General features: G+C 37.7%; 1 protein-coding gene across 3 annotated transcripts in view; it reads left to right on the top strand.

Annotated features, from left to right (window-relative positions):
• LOC139961138 (uncharacterized) overlaps positions 1-15,631 on the top strand; it is a 46,224-nt gene that overhangs the window by 14,753 nt on the left and 15,840 nt on the right. For all 3 annotated transcript variants that reach the window (XM_071960056.1, XM_071960055.1, XM_071960057.1), the window contains 3 exons: positions 9,465-9,554; positions 10,840-14,454; positions 15,481-15,578. In XM_071960056.1, coding sequence (XP_071816157.1) covers positions 9,518-9,554; positions 10,840-14,454; positions 15,481-15,578 — 3,750 coding nt within the window. In that variant the 5' untranslated portion in view covers positions 9,465-9,517. The remainder of the gene's footprint in view (positions 1-9,464; positions 9,555-10,839; positions 14,455-15,480; positions 15,579-15,631) is intronic.

Consider the following 15,631-nt stretch of genomic DNA (forward strand, 5'->3'; position numbering starts at 1 on the left):
TTAAGTCGGCTCTTTGCAAGCAACACAAGAGTCAGTAGGAAAAGATTCCCGACAGACATTACACGTTGGCTACTCTTTAGTAGTACAAAATAACTTGATTACTTTGAGGTAACGATTAGGAGGCGAGGAAACCAGTGACAGTTTTTTTTAAGAGCAACAGTATACCTTCAGTAACAGTAACTTCTGAACCTTAAACAAATTACGATCGTGGTACCATTTTCTGTATGTTAGATAGATAGATAGATAGACAGACACACAGATAGACAGACAGACAGACAGATAGATAGATAGACAGATAGACAGACAGATAGATAGATAGATAGACAGACAGACAGACAGACAGATAGATAGACAGACAGACAGACAGACAGACAGATAGATAGATAGATAGATAGATAGATAGATAGATAGATAGATAGATAGATAGATAGATAGATAGATAGATAGATAGATAGATAGATAGATAGATAGATAGATAGATAGATAGACAGATAGACAGACAGACAGACAGACAGACAGACAGACAGACAGACAGACAGACAGACAGACAGACAGACATATACGGTATATATAGTATCTATATATATAGCTATTTATATATATCTATATAGCACTGACTGAAGTTGTTATTTATAAAGTGGTGAGGCTATAGGTAGCATCTATAAGAACTATTTCATTGCATGACATGCACGGAAGATTACACATGCAAGTTGCTAGAGTGAGTTTACTAGGTAGTCGTAAATGATGAGACATAACATATGCAGACTTTAGGGAGTTTATTGAAATTAGAATAATGCTATCGGTTGTTTCGTCTTTAATATTTGCAAAGAATAATGACGACTAGTACATACTACCGTAGGTATACTTGAATTTAAATCATTGATAATTTTAAGTCATGAAACTTGGAATAAATAAAACAAAATTAAATGTTTCAAAAGTTCACACTGAACAAATATGTCTGTTCCAATTTTGAAATATGTACGTGATGGGTAAATCATGGTAAGTTTAAGGCGCACCCTTCTGTCAAGGGAGAATAAGAGTGTTACTGTTGCCTTAATAATCTTGAAATAATAAATCAAGAAATATGGAACATATGCAATGATAACAGAATAAAACAAAGAACATTCTGAATTTTAAAAATGATTTGGTCAAAACACGGTGACAAATTGACGACAGCTATGCTGTTTACCTATGTTGGGCCACCAGAAATGTGTTTTTCACAAATCTTTGCAAATACATATATTTATTCATATTATATCTTTTCCACAAAATAAAATTGAAAGAATCTTTTAAGAAAAAATCTACGTACCTCATGAATAACGAAAAAAGCGTTTGCAATGATGAAATATAAATCCCAACAGGGTACGCTGAGCGAATTCTAAAGGAGCTGTTTATATATGAACGAATTTGTCGTGAACTTTGGGTATGGTTGGATTGGTTTCTACAAAGAAGAAATAAATTTTCCACCCGAAAGAATCAGTCACTTATTATGCAAGGCATGAGAATTGCCACAGAAATATGATAAACTCAAATAAAACGTTTGTTGTTAGTCAGTTAAACGTGAAAAAGTCACACGTTTGCCAATATTCACTGACAGAACTCGCCAATTCAATTTGACATTTTCTGTTTGGTATTGTGATGTCATGCATACGTCATAATTTCATCTTGTCATTTCTCCATTGTTGTTAGCCCATGGAGCTATATAGCTCCATGGTTAGCCTAACCGTTATTGGATGACACTGCACTAAGTTAGTAGTATTTTATATTATACGTATATTAGACGTATGCCCACAGCTTTATATTAATCAGTATTATATACTCTCACAAGATGACTCGACGTATAAAACCTGGTTATAATGTAAAACTCTATAGGTAGCTACATGAGTGAGGAGAAGGAGAGAGTGGTGTGTGCTACTGGATAAAAATGATGAGGCTCGACTTTCTGTCCATGATCATAATGAGGGTTTGCTGTCCTGAACTTTTCCAAGTTATTCGTGGTTAGTATTGATGTACACTTCTGGAAACCATACTAATACAGTGACGTAGCCAAATGGGGGGGGGGGGGGAGACGGGCAGAGTGCACTCCCAGAAACGATTTGGGATCGCAAAACTAAATATCCATTATATATCCTAAGTTGGCTGGTTTGCTGCAAACTTGTCTGAAATCTTTCAGTTTTCACTAAAATATTTCAGTTTTCACTAAAAAATAGCGAATTCTAATTTTTCTTAGTATTTCTTTAGCGATCACTGAAAAAAAGAAAGGAATAAGAGGGTGGGAATATGTTTTTGTGCAACAAAACTAATAATAAAATGTGACGTTCAACGATCCCTACAACGTTCAACAACCCCCCACACACTGCCATACTGATCTGGTCCCGACTCAACTCGACCGTCGTGAACTAGCTTTTGATTGTCGTGAAGGCCCACGGAGTTAACTAACTCCTCCTCCCTCCCCCCCCCCCCCCACCGAACACTGATCGACTGATCAATGCACAGGGATGACTGTTTGCAATTTATTATCCCGCTATTTATTACATTTGTTAAAACTAAGAGCATCACTGCACATGTCTGTCGACTGTCAGTCGGGAACAACGTTACATATTCAGTATTCCCGATGGAAACCAATGGGATTTTTTTTTAAACGTCAAAATGTTGTCTCTATAGTCATAGTCATATAGTCATATGAACACCCTCGCCCTACCAGACTAGCATGCAGGATTTTGTACGTAATCAAGGTCGAGTTGTAGTCGGGTCGTGTTCAGTCGGGCAGTTTTTTTGGGCTGTGGGCTTTAAGCCTGAATATAAGAGTACGTATACGATATATAGAAACAATGGCTTTGTTTACAACGTATCCAACACGGCATGTTAATAATACGGGCTTGTGTTATGATATACTTGCGACCCGACAGCGAACTATACACGATTAAGAGGTTAAATTCATGAAACGAATTTCATTTTCAAAAGTCTCGCTCGAATAAGGATTTTGGAAACTTGTGTTGTTGTAGAGTTTTCATTAAATAAAAGTTCACTTATCTGTTCAGGGTCGAGGATCTAGTAGAAACTAAACTTGTAGACAATTAAAGGGAGCAGTATAGCAAACATTAACACAACTGTAGGCCTTGCTTTTCGTGTGTTTTTTTTTTCTAAGAAAAGTAGATCTTTACTAAGGAATACTTTTTAAGAAAAAGTCACCCAGGAAAGAACCTGGGCACGAAAACCAAACTACCAAACGACTGATCCGCTCTCAGCCCCAGTCCCCTTGCATCGGGACTGTGACTGTGTGATCATCGTCAGGTGTGTATCACCATTCCCTAAGGGAACAGATACTACACATGATCTTAGCCAAAAGGAATACAGTTAGAGGACAATAACATAAATCTGGAAAGTTGTTTGTCGAGTCAGAACTTCCGTTGTTTTATAGTGTTACGTCACTAAGAAATGAGATTGAAAGAAAAATGAGAGGCTTTTCTCGTTAATAACTCAATTCACTATTTCACCTATGTATAGGCCTAGCTTCCAAACACACGGTAATTAAATAAGGAAAGAGAAAAGTTTGTTATGAGACATCACCACAAAGAAAAAAGCTTTGAAAGGCGGTTATGTGCATTGGCGCGACTACTACTGAAAACTCTAGCACTGTAGGCTATGATTCAGCCATTCTAAAAAACCGTTTGTGTACGTTTCCAAGAGATATACGAAGCGTTAATATAGGTTAACATTGTTTAAAATCGTTGGCCTGTAGAAACCACCGGTGTTTTAGTTAAAAGATAATTACTATTTAGATTTAGTGCATATCAAGATCACAAGCTGGGGTGGTTCGTATTCAACTGTATTTTCAGATTGAGTAGCCTACTAGGAGAGTTAATTTGAAGTATCTGTTCTTATTCATTACAGCTTTTTGGAAATGGTTTTAGTGCAGAAAAGTAAGTTAAGAATTTTCCATATTCTTATACGATGTACTCGAAGAAAGTCTTACTTAGAGGAATACAAACGTAAATGTAAGTTGGTTGATATCGAGAAGTTCAAGGTTTTCTATTTTCCCATACCATTAACTTGATTAGTCAAGTCTACTTTTTAGTAATTAATTACAAGAAAAGACTTAAAGAATATTGTGATGAATTTTGAAATTAACATGGATTAACATGAGATTAATGGTAATGGAAATGCGTCTGGCGACAAAATGTTGAGGTTCAAGTGCATGGAACTCAGCGATCTCTCATTAACCGTCATTTGGTGAGAACATCTAAGAAGGTATCTTAAATCCCATACTTTTTGATAAAATTTTTTTGATTACACCTTACATCATAGACTGTTTTCAAATGGTTATTTCATAACTGGACTCTGAGATTATAGATAGGGTATAATATTGTTATGTTGCAGAAATAAACAAGATTCTTGACGTTTCATCCCCATAGTTCCTGAAACTATAAACATTACCCAACTTGTAACTGGTGCTAATGTAGTAAAAAGCAGAAAAGGCAATTAAAAATATTACTTACTCAAACTGAAAGTGGCTTATAGTCCTAGAGAAAATAGTTAACCAATCATACGTCAAGTACAGTTGGTTCATTGGAAACCCTTTATATATGAACGTCTAAACTACAGCGCAGCAATTGCTATTTTAATTAATATTTAAACTATTAAGTTGCTGCGTAACATGCTGGTCACTTTCTTGTACTCGTTACATGCAGATTAAAAGGCGGTCCAGAAGATGGGTTTGATTGGCCTAGTATGTTGCAAGAATTAATATATATATATATATATATATATATATATATATATATATATATATAAAGCCGGAATAAACTACTCACTTAAAAGAGACACAACGCCAACTATCATTGTTGGCTTAATATATAACAGTAACAACCCCCTACCCCTCCCCCCGCCCTACCCCTTCCAAACAGCTAAGATGTTTCTCTTGGGAGATACCTTGTAATTAGATTAAGAAATTCGTGTCTGGGTTCCGTCATTTTGAACATTCTGTGATATCGTTCAGCATGTATATAGGATCAGGGAAGCTGTTAAGAAATTGAAGCTTATGTGGTTCCTTGTTTTCACGTTGAGGCCTGATCAAGTCTTTAATCTATGTGCTTGTGTGTGTGATGGAAAAGTAAATCTGTTGGCCCGATATTTGATAAATTGAATAAGGGTTTCCTTCTAGCTGTTTGGGGAAGTTATGGGGAAGTATCTGCTATTATGGGTCAGTGTCTTCTTAATCACACAGGCTTCACGTATACAATTTATTGGCCATGGTATTGATATAGGTCACGCACATCTCAATGACATCTGATAGTATTGCTTAGAAGCAACGTATGGTGGAGTTTGCTAGCATTAACGCAACCCTGTAAGCAGGTTATGCTCTTTACCTTTGACCTTCTATAGGACTTCACGTCAGGCCTTCACATTTTTTATACTATTACCTACAAATACTTCCTGCATGGAGATGTCCTGTTAACAGTCTATTTTCTATCCGTTTGTATTTGCCAGGCTTGTGTACTCTAATTATATATCTTGCCAGTATATATATGCTCGAATGTTAAAAAAAAACGTTTTCGTTTATATACAGATATATGCAGATTACATAGGGCAAAGCACTATTTTCTGGCAAACTTGTAAAATTTAGCCTCCATTCTTTGAGATAACACACAACATTGCCTTGCTATGTGTTAGCTGAGTTTGCAGTTATTCTGTAACAAGTTGTAAGGCTATAGACCAAATGCCTTCTGCGTATACAGTGCACCAGGATCATTGTTTCGCACCTGGATTAGTAAGAAGCTCGAATGTTAAAAAATCGTTTTCGTTTAGCATAGAATGTAATACTTGACAAAATGGCGTTTCTTAACTGCAGGAGCCTGTTCATATATATTATACAAAATAACTATAACTATTACTTATTTGACTTTTGTAAACAAGCATGAACAAATAGAGCTTTTGATAATCTAACAGACATGATGCATGACTTACCAACTATTCAGTCTGAGCCTGTTTTGGTTTATTTTACATCTATGAATGCATCGTAAATATATAAGTAAGTAAGTCAACTTTATTGAATCCCAGAAGGAAATTACGTATCTGCGGTGAATGATACAAACAAAAAAAACATATTGATACAATGAATGATACAAAATACGAAAAAAAACCCACTGATAATACAACAGTTAAATGCAGTCTAAACCAAATATACACTAACTAGCTCCAACAGCGCAACTAAGTGGAACGACCACCCCCCCCCCCCCTCTACCTCGTGAAGTTCTTGTTTTGAATACTAATGGCAGTGCCCAGGAAAAAATTTACCTCAAATTTACCGCGGTAACATACCACACTTTTACCCCGGTAAAACCGGGGTAAAAACGCGGTAAATTTGTTGTACATTACCGCGGTGTTTTGGCCCTATGGACGCGGTAAACCGCGGTTTACCACAGTAAATTACCACAAATTTACCATGGTTTTACCTCACTTTTACCCCAATTTTACCGCAATTTACCACGGTGTTACCATACTTTTACCACGCTTTTACTACACTTTTACCCCAAATTTACCACAGTTTTACCGTTCTTTTACCCCAATTTTACCGTATATTTACCATGCTTTTACCACAGTTTACCATTCTTTTACCCCAATTTTACCCTAGATTGACCACGCATTTACTACACTTTTACCCTAAATTTACCACAGTTTTACCGTTCTTTTACCCCAATTTTACCGTAGATTTACTACGCTTTTACCTTAGTTTTACCTCAGTTTACCATGATTTTACACTAATTGTAGGACAGTTTTACCTTACATTGAGCATGATTTTGTCCTTATTTCAATTAGCATGTACACCATATATTTCTTTGAATTTCACCCATCAGTGTACTGTATTATGATTTTATATGCCTTTACCCTTATTGTAATGGTTGTATGCCTGACATATAAGTCCTCAGTTGTAGAATGCATCAGTTTTTAATTCATCAAATCCATGGAGATTTCACACATGAGAAAGCTTTGTTGAATTCAGTTATACTAGCTGGTATGATTCCTGACTCTCTTCTTTTGACTTAATTGGTAGTCCAGATTGGACTTTTGATCTCTTATTGTCCTCAAAGACTTGTTTTTAAATGGAAAGAGTACTCTGAACATAATTACATAGACTTGTCAAGTCATTTATTGGACCTGACAGAGAATACCCAAATCTGAGGACACTGATTGGTCAATTTTTGTGTGCCACAGTGTTGAGGCACAGAAGCTATGCCTTATGTGTGCTAGTTTATATAGTTCTTTTTTCATTTTAAAGGCTTTTAGGTTCTCCCTAATAATGAAAAAAGAATTAATTGTTGTCTCCTCTCAAATATATCAGGGATTCCATGAAGGAATTCTCTATGTATCTATCCTCTGCTTGTTTTTTTTTAGGAAAAGAGATGCATACTATAACATATATAAGAATAGCAGTTTGTCTCTCTTCTTTATTCAACTCATATCCACAGGTAATTTATATTGCCAACATTAAGATATGAGTAGAACAAAAGGTTTGTCATATCAGTATTGCAAAAATATGGGACAAAATCATGGAAAAATTGCTGTAAATGTACCATCATGTTTCATAGTGTGACCCATATATGTTCTACTGTGGTAAAATCATGGTACAATTATGGTAAATTTACCATAGTATAATTGCACCGTATAGTTTTACCCTATTTTTACTGTGGTTAATAATGGCACAATTGTAGGAATTTCACATATGTAGTTTATGTACCATATAAACTTACCCTACTTTTACTACAGTAATATCATGGTAAAACTATGGTAAATTTACCGTAGTAAATGTACCACACTTTTACCCTACTTTTACCGCGGTAATACCATGGTAAAACTGTGGTTAATTTACCGTAGTAAATGTACCGCACTTTTACCCTACTTATACCGCGGTTATATCATGGTAAAACTGCGGTAAATTTACCGCAGTAAATGAACCACACTTTTACCCTACTTTTACCGCGGTAATACCATAGTAAAACTGTGGTAAATTTACCGTAGTAAATGTACCACACTTTTACCGCGGTAATACCATGGTAATATGTACCATATAAACTTACCCTACTTTTACTACAGTAATATCATGGTGAAACTATGGTAAATTTACCGTAGTAAATGTACCACACTTTTACCCTACTATTACCGCGGTAATACCATAGTAAAACTGTGGTAAATTAACCGCAGTAAATGTACCGCACTTTTACCCTACTTTTACCGCGGTAGTATCATGGTAAAACTGCGGTAAATTTACCGCAGTAAATGTACCGCACTTTTACCATACTTTTACCGCGGTAATACCATGGTAAAACTGCGGTAAATGTACCGCGGTTGATTTTACCACAATTTTACCACACATTTACCCTATTTACCACACATTTACCATAGTTTACCGCGGTAAAATTAGGGTACATTTTTTGCTGGGTGCCTATATATAAACGAAGAACGATGTATATTTGTCTGTGACGTCAGCGACCTCAATCTATCTATCTATTAAACAACCGACCTAGTCTTGTGGTGCCAGGTAAAGAATGTATGTATCCAAAAAAAAAAAGGAAAAAAGGAGAAGATATTTCGATAGTAGTTTAACGCATGTTTTTGAATTAAAGCTCTATACAGTTACTATACAGTAATAATATCCTAATGTAGGAAGAAAATAACGCAATTGTTTCGTGCATCATAAAACAGAGATAAGCAATAAGGATATTATTTGAACGTTTTTAATGCGGCTAGTTTCCACTTTTTTACAATCAACGTTCGAGATGAAGGGATCGAAGATGACGATGGAGTCAGAGTAAAAAATGTTCAAGGCACAGCCGTTGATTTTCTTTTCTCACATTAACTCGTGAGAATACTTACTCATGAGAATCACTTGTGAAAACTTTTCACTCGCTCATGGTAATTTACTCGTGAGAAAGTTTCTCACTCTTTAAGTTTAGTTCACGCCGCACATTCCAGAATCTCTAATCTTCTATATAAGTCTTGACGAAAAGGTAAAGAAATTGTCTCTTCCTCTCTGGATTCTCCTATCCTTCTCTTCTCGTACAACTTCTGTGTTGACGATCGGCGCTGGTTACAATAGAAATGGAAGATATGAGAACGACATAGTTTTTCTGTTAAACATCTGTTACTGTCATTGTTACTATGTCATTGTTACTGTCAGTGTTTACGAGTCAAATAATGTACAGTTCTATAGAGTTATGAGCACAGTACATAGTCCGTGGTCACGCAACCAGCGTATGCTTATCAGATTACTGAAACAAAGATACAAACATAACCTCACTGAATAACTTTACCGATCATTGCAATCATTTATAAACATAAGACAAAACGTTTTCATATCTTCTTAACGTCATCTTGGTTGTTACCTTGAGATGACCGACAGTTTCTCGCCATTTGGAATTAAATTATAAAAGAATGTATATGATAGATCATTTTATCCTCCACAGGTGTTCAAACATAACGTTAATACATGGATCAGTATTTCTGAGCGAATAACAACATGGATAACAATTTCATCACATCTTTTCTTTCAAAATGTAAGTACATTTATTTTGTTTCGTATAAGTTTCTTTTACACGCCTCCAAACATTAAGCGAATTAAAGGTGCAGGTAGAGGCATACAACATGTTAGAGTAATAGTGGACTTAACCTGTTAACGTTCTGCATATCAATCATTAAACTTTGTGAAGTTAAACTGATCCCTTAAATAATAAGATATCGAGAAGTATCAGGACATTCAACAAAACCTAAAACAGCGCAGTCTCAAGTTGACTGTTTCATGTTAGGTGACAAATTGACATTAAAGAATGTTAGTTAGAAATGTATTCCGAATAACGATCGTACCATGTGTCAGTTTCAGTAGAAGGAACTTGTAAGGAATACTCAAATATGCCGGTATTTTACATAAAAAAAATGGGGCAAATTCTATCTACTAGACTAAATGTATCCAAATCCGGTCTCTGCATAGATGGTCGACTGTAACTAAGAAACCAAATGTTAAGGAATCCCAAAAATACCTTAACATTTAGAAACGTTAGAAATCTTCATACATTTGAACTGTCTTATTAATTTAAGGCCATAAAAGCCTTGCTTTTTAGTTGTTGAATTTTAATTGCATCTTGGGGGGGGGGGAGGGGGTCCAGCCAATTTAATGTGCCTCAGGGGTTAAAAGGATCATTCCCAAATTAAAAGCAAAACTTAAAACTTGGACTAATAGCAGTGTTTCTTAGCAGACTACAACAAATTAAACTTAATTTTGAAACCTAAAGTCATCGTTTCACAGGTTGACCTACGCATTCATCATTAGCACGTAAATTTCTCGTTACTTCATTTGGTCTTGTTACGTAGTTATTGGATACAGCGGCGTGAACGGAGGTCCTATTGAAATATTTCATGTAGTACCGTAGATCAGTTGGTGAATTTTGTTCGGACAGTTCAATATCGTTGTGTACGTTTAGTGATAAATAATTTAAAAATAGTTTACTACCAATATTAGATTTCTGTATACTCTTCACGCCCTCTTTGAGTATTCACACGGGAATGGACAGAAAGATAACAGTTCGGAACTGATCACAAAAATGATGATCTAGTTATTTGTAATATATTTAATGATACCTTAAATTAGGCAAGTTGTGCACTATACATGTCAGGGAAAACCGGTTTCAGCGATATCCGTGTCCGTGCGTATGGGGTCCGATTTCGATTTAAAATTAGCCTACTGTTTAATTATAAATACATCCCATTATCCGTTTCGTACAGTCTTGTTGTAAAACATTTGTGTAATGCTATTTGAGAGAATGGACATGTTTGACTTTCTTTCAGGCATCACATGTCACTTGTTAATAATCCTTGGAACGAACGTCATGGGCCAGAGTGAAATGTCATCAATGCATCCTTCAAGTTCATCGGAGAGGATGTCAGAGATGGTTCAGATGACCTCAGTGGCTCCGCCGATATCAGATATGCTCCCAACGATGATGACGCCCATGCCGTCCATTTCAGCAATGCCTCCACCAATGATATCAGAAATATCCCTTACACAATCGATGCCTCATCCAATGAATTCGAACATACCTCCGTCAATGATGACTCCACCAATGCCTTCGTCAATGAATCCACCGGAGATCTCAGAGATGTTAACTATACCCTCAAAGCCTCCATCGATGATGACGCCCATGCCTCCACCAATGATATCAGAAATATCCCCTTCACAATCGATGCCCCATCCAATGAATTCGAACATACCTCCGTCAATGATGACTCCGCCAATGCCTTCGTCAATGAATCCATCGGAGATCTCAGAGATGTTAACCATACCCTCGAAGCCTCCATCGATGATGACGCCCATGCCGTCCATTTCAGCAATGCCTCCACCAATGATATCAGAAATATCCCTTACACAATCGATGCCTCATCCAATTAATTCGAACATACCTCCATCAATGATGAATCCGCCTATACCTTCGTCAATGAATCCATCGGAGATCTCAGAGATGTTAACCATACCCTCGAAGCCTCCATCGATGATGACGCCCATGCCGTCCATTTCAGCAATGCCTCCACCAATGATATCAGAAATATCCCCTTCACAATCGATGCCTCATCCAATTAATTCGAACATACCTCCATCAATGATGAATCCGCCTATACCTTCGTCAATGAATCCATCGGAGATCTCAGAGATGTTAACCATACCCTCGAAGCCTCCATCGATGATGACGCCCATGCCGTCCATTTCAGCAATGCCTCCACCAATGATATCAGAAATATCCCCTTCACAATCGATGCCTCATCCAATTAATTCGAACATACCTCCATCAATGATGAATCCGCCTATACCTTCGTCAATGAATCCTTCGGAGATCTCAGAGATGTTAACCATACCCTCGAAGCCTCCATCGATGATAACGTCCATGCCGTTCATTTCGCCATTGCATTCTCCAGTTTTATCAGAAATTTCCCCGGAACAATCGATGCCCCCTCCAATGATATCAGAAACTACATCAATCCCACCCTTGCGTCTTTCCATGATGTCAGATATCAGATCATTATCGCAGGTGCCAAGTTCGATTATGTCAGAAATGAGGTCATTGCCACCGTTGTCACCATCTGTGTTTTCAGAAATGAGTTCAGCGTCACCGTTACCGACTCCATTGATGTCAGAAGTGAGGTCATTGCCATCGCTTGCTTCTTCCCTGATGTCGGAGATGAGATCAACGCCACCTTTGCCTTCTTCCATGTTATCAGAAATGAGGTCGATGTCTCCTACGGTGATGTCAGAATTGCGTCTTTCCATGATGTCAGATATAAGATCATTATCGCAGGTGCCAAGTTCGATTATGTCAGAAATGAGGTCATTGCCACCGTTGTCACCATCTATGTTTTCAGAAATGAGTTCAACGCCATCGTTACCGCCTTCCATGATGTCAGAAATGAGTTCATTGCCTCCTTCAATGCTATCAGAAATGAGATCAATGTCACCGTTACTTCCTTCGATAATGTCAACGATAATGTCAATACCATCACTGGTTCCTTCCTTGATGTCTGAAATGAGATCATTTTCACCTGTATCTCCCTCTGTGATGTCACCGTTTTCACCATCTGTGTTTTCAGAAATGAGTTCACAACCAACGTTACCGCCTTCCATGATGTCAGAAATGAGTTCATTGCCTCCTTCCATGCTATCAGAAATGAGATCAATGTCACCGTTACTTCCTTCGATAATGTCAACGATAATGTCAATACCATCACTGGTTCCTTCCTTGATGTCTGAAATGAGATCATTTTCACAATTATCTCCCTCTGTGATGCCACCGTTGTCACCATCTATGTTATCAGAAATGAGTTCACAGCCAACGTTACCGCCTTCCATGATGTCAGAAATGAGCTCATTGCCTCCTTCCATGCTATCAGAAATGAGATCAATGTCACCGTTACTTCCTTCGATAATGTCAATACCATCACTGGTTCCTTCCTTGATGTCTGAAATGAGATCATTTTCACCTGTATCTCCTTCTGTGATGTCACCGTTGTCACCATCTATGTTTTCAGAAATGAGTTCACAGCCAACGTTACCGCCTTCCATGATGTCAGAAATGAGCTCATTGCCTCCTTCCATGCTATCAGAAATGAGATCAATGTCACCGTTACTTCCTTCGATAATGTCAATACCATCACTGGTTCCTTCCTTGATGTCTGACATGAGATCATTTTCACATTTATCTCCTTCTGTGATGTCACCGTTGTCACCATCTATGTTTTCAGAAATGAGTTCACAGCCAAAGTTACCGCCTTCCATGATGTCAGAAATGAGTTCATTGCCTCCTTCCATGCTATCAGAAATGAGATCAATGTCACCGTTACTTCCTTCGATAATGTCAATACCATCACTGGTTCCTTCCTTGATGTCTGAAATGAGATCATTTTCACCATTATCTCCCTCTGTGATGTCACCATCTATGTTTTCAGAAATGAGTTCAACGCCATCATTACCGCCTTCCATGATGTCAGAAATGAGTTCATTGCCACCATTGTCTCCTTCCATGCTATCAGAAATGAGATCAATGTCGCCGTTACTTCCTTCGATAATGTCAACGATAATGTCAATACCATCACTGGTTCCTTCCTTGATGTCTGACATGAGATCATTTTCACCATTATCTCCCTCTGTGATGTCACCATCTATGTTTTCAGAAATGAGTTCAACGCCATCGTTACCGCCTTCCATGATGTCAGAAATGAGTTCATTGCCTCCTTCCATGCTATCAGAAATGAGATCAATGTCACCGTTACTTCCTTCGATAATGTCAATACCATCACTGGTTCCTTCCTTGATGTCTGAAATGAGATCATTTTCACATTTATCTCCTTCTGTGATGTCACCGTTGTCACCATCTATGTTTTCAGAAATGAGTTCACAGCCAAAGTTACCGCCTTCCATGATGTCAGAAATGAGTTCATTGCCTCCTTCCATGCTATCAATAATGAGATCAATGTCACCGTTACTTCCTTCGATAATGTCAATACCATCACTGGTTCCTTCCTTGATGTCTGAAATGAGATCATTTCCAAATTCTTCTCCTTCTGTCATGTCCGAAGTGAGATCGATGTCGTCGTTGCATCCTCTTCCAGTGATATCAGAAACTGTATCAGTCTATCCCTCGTCTCTTTCCATGATGTCAGAGATGACATCATTATCGCAATTGCCAAGTTCGATTATGTCAGAAATAATGTCATCACCACCGCTGCAACCACAAATGTCACTAACGAGATCAATGCCGCCAGCGCCTCCTCCCGTAATATCTGATGTTAGACAAATGCCATCACTTGCTCCTCCTGTGGCATCAGAAATACAGCCATCGCCCTCAGCTCCGCCCTCGTTCGAGTCCAGTACGAGACCAGTCGTTACAGTACCTGCTCCGCCAATCGTTTCAACAGGTAAGTTGCTCTCCTCATATTTGCTGTGTTTACGTTGCTTATAGAGAAAGTGAACAATATGTAATATCTTCAACGTTTTCGGATTTAAACATTCCAACAAGGAAGTGACATAACTGAACACTAAAATAAATAGAGATACGCACAGGTAAACACAAAATCAAGGCCATTAATTATTCAGAGACAGTGATAAAACGATATCAAAGTATGAGTTGACCATGCAGCATAGAGGTGCCCTAGTTTAAGAATGATATTTTTTTGCCACTCGGTCACTGGGGATTATAGCGAGTATAAGAAAAGGCTTCAGTAAAAGAAAATTGTTTATGATTAAACGAGGGACGGTATATTGAAATGAGCGACAGCAGAGAACCACAGTTAGATGTTGATGGATCTTTCAGTGATATGAAAGTCTTCGTTTGATTTCTCCTGTAAACAAAATATTATCAATTATGCAGCTAGGCAACAACAAGGAACATTAAATCAGGGAGCTGCTACTCTGATTAAATGATACACATGTAAATGAGAACAGACTTCTATAGTAGAATATATCTCATAATAATAATAATAATAATAATAATAATAAATGTACTTATAAAGCGCTAAAATCTACGAAGTATTCAATAGCGCTGTACAACCCTAATAGAACGCCAACTTGAAAAATGAGTCTTCAAGCAAGACTTGAACTGACTGAGAGTAGGAGAACTCCGCACAGATATGGGCAGGCCATTCCAGAGCTTGGGCCCGGCTGATGGAAAGGCACGGTCGCCATAGGTCTTCAATTTAGTTCTGGGAACAGTTAGAGTGAGTGTATTGCTAGAACGCAAGGTATAACGAGTATTAACACTGAGTGGCTACATCAAACCACTAGGAATCTACAAGTACTTTGTTAACATGATTCCCTCAGGCATATATGTGTTTGTTTGTTCTTCCTTCATCCCGCCACCCCAGGAAAGAATGGTTACCCCAAAACTCTTACAGTTGTGAATAATGTTTGACAATTGTCGTTTAAAAATTGTTCTGCTCTCTCAGACACTGGAGTGAGGGTCCTACCAGCAACGATTGCCTTTAAGTCTATACAAGGAAGGGCTGCCATTTCTGATGACGTCAACCTACGGCTACTGGCTGACGTGAGTAACACTGAACTTGGACTTTCTGTTGAGTAAAGGCAATACTCAAATAG

Source organism: Apostichopus japonicus, chromosome 20, assembly GCF_037975245.1.
Source record: "Apostichopus japonicus isolate 1M-3 chromosome 20, ASM3797524v1, whole genome shotgun sequence".
NCBI classification, from domain to species: Eukaryota; Metazoa; Echinodermata; class Holothuroidea; order Aspidochirotida; family Stichopodidae; genus Apostichopus; species Apostichopus japonicus.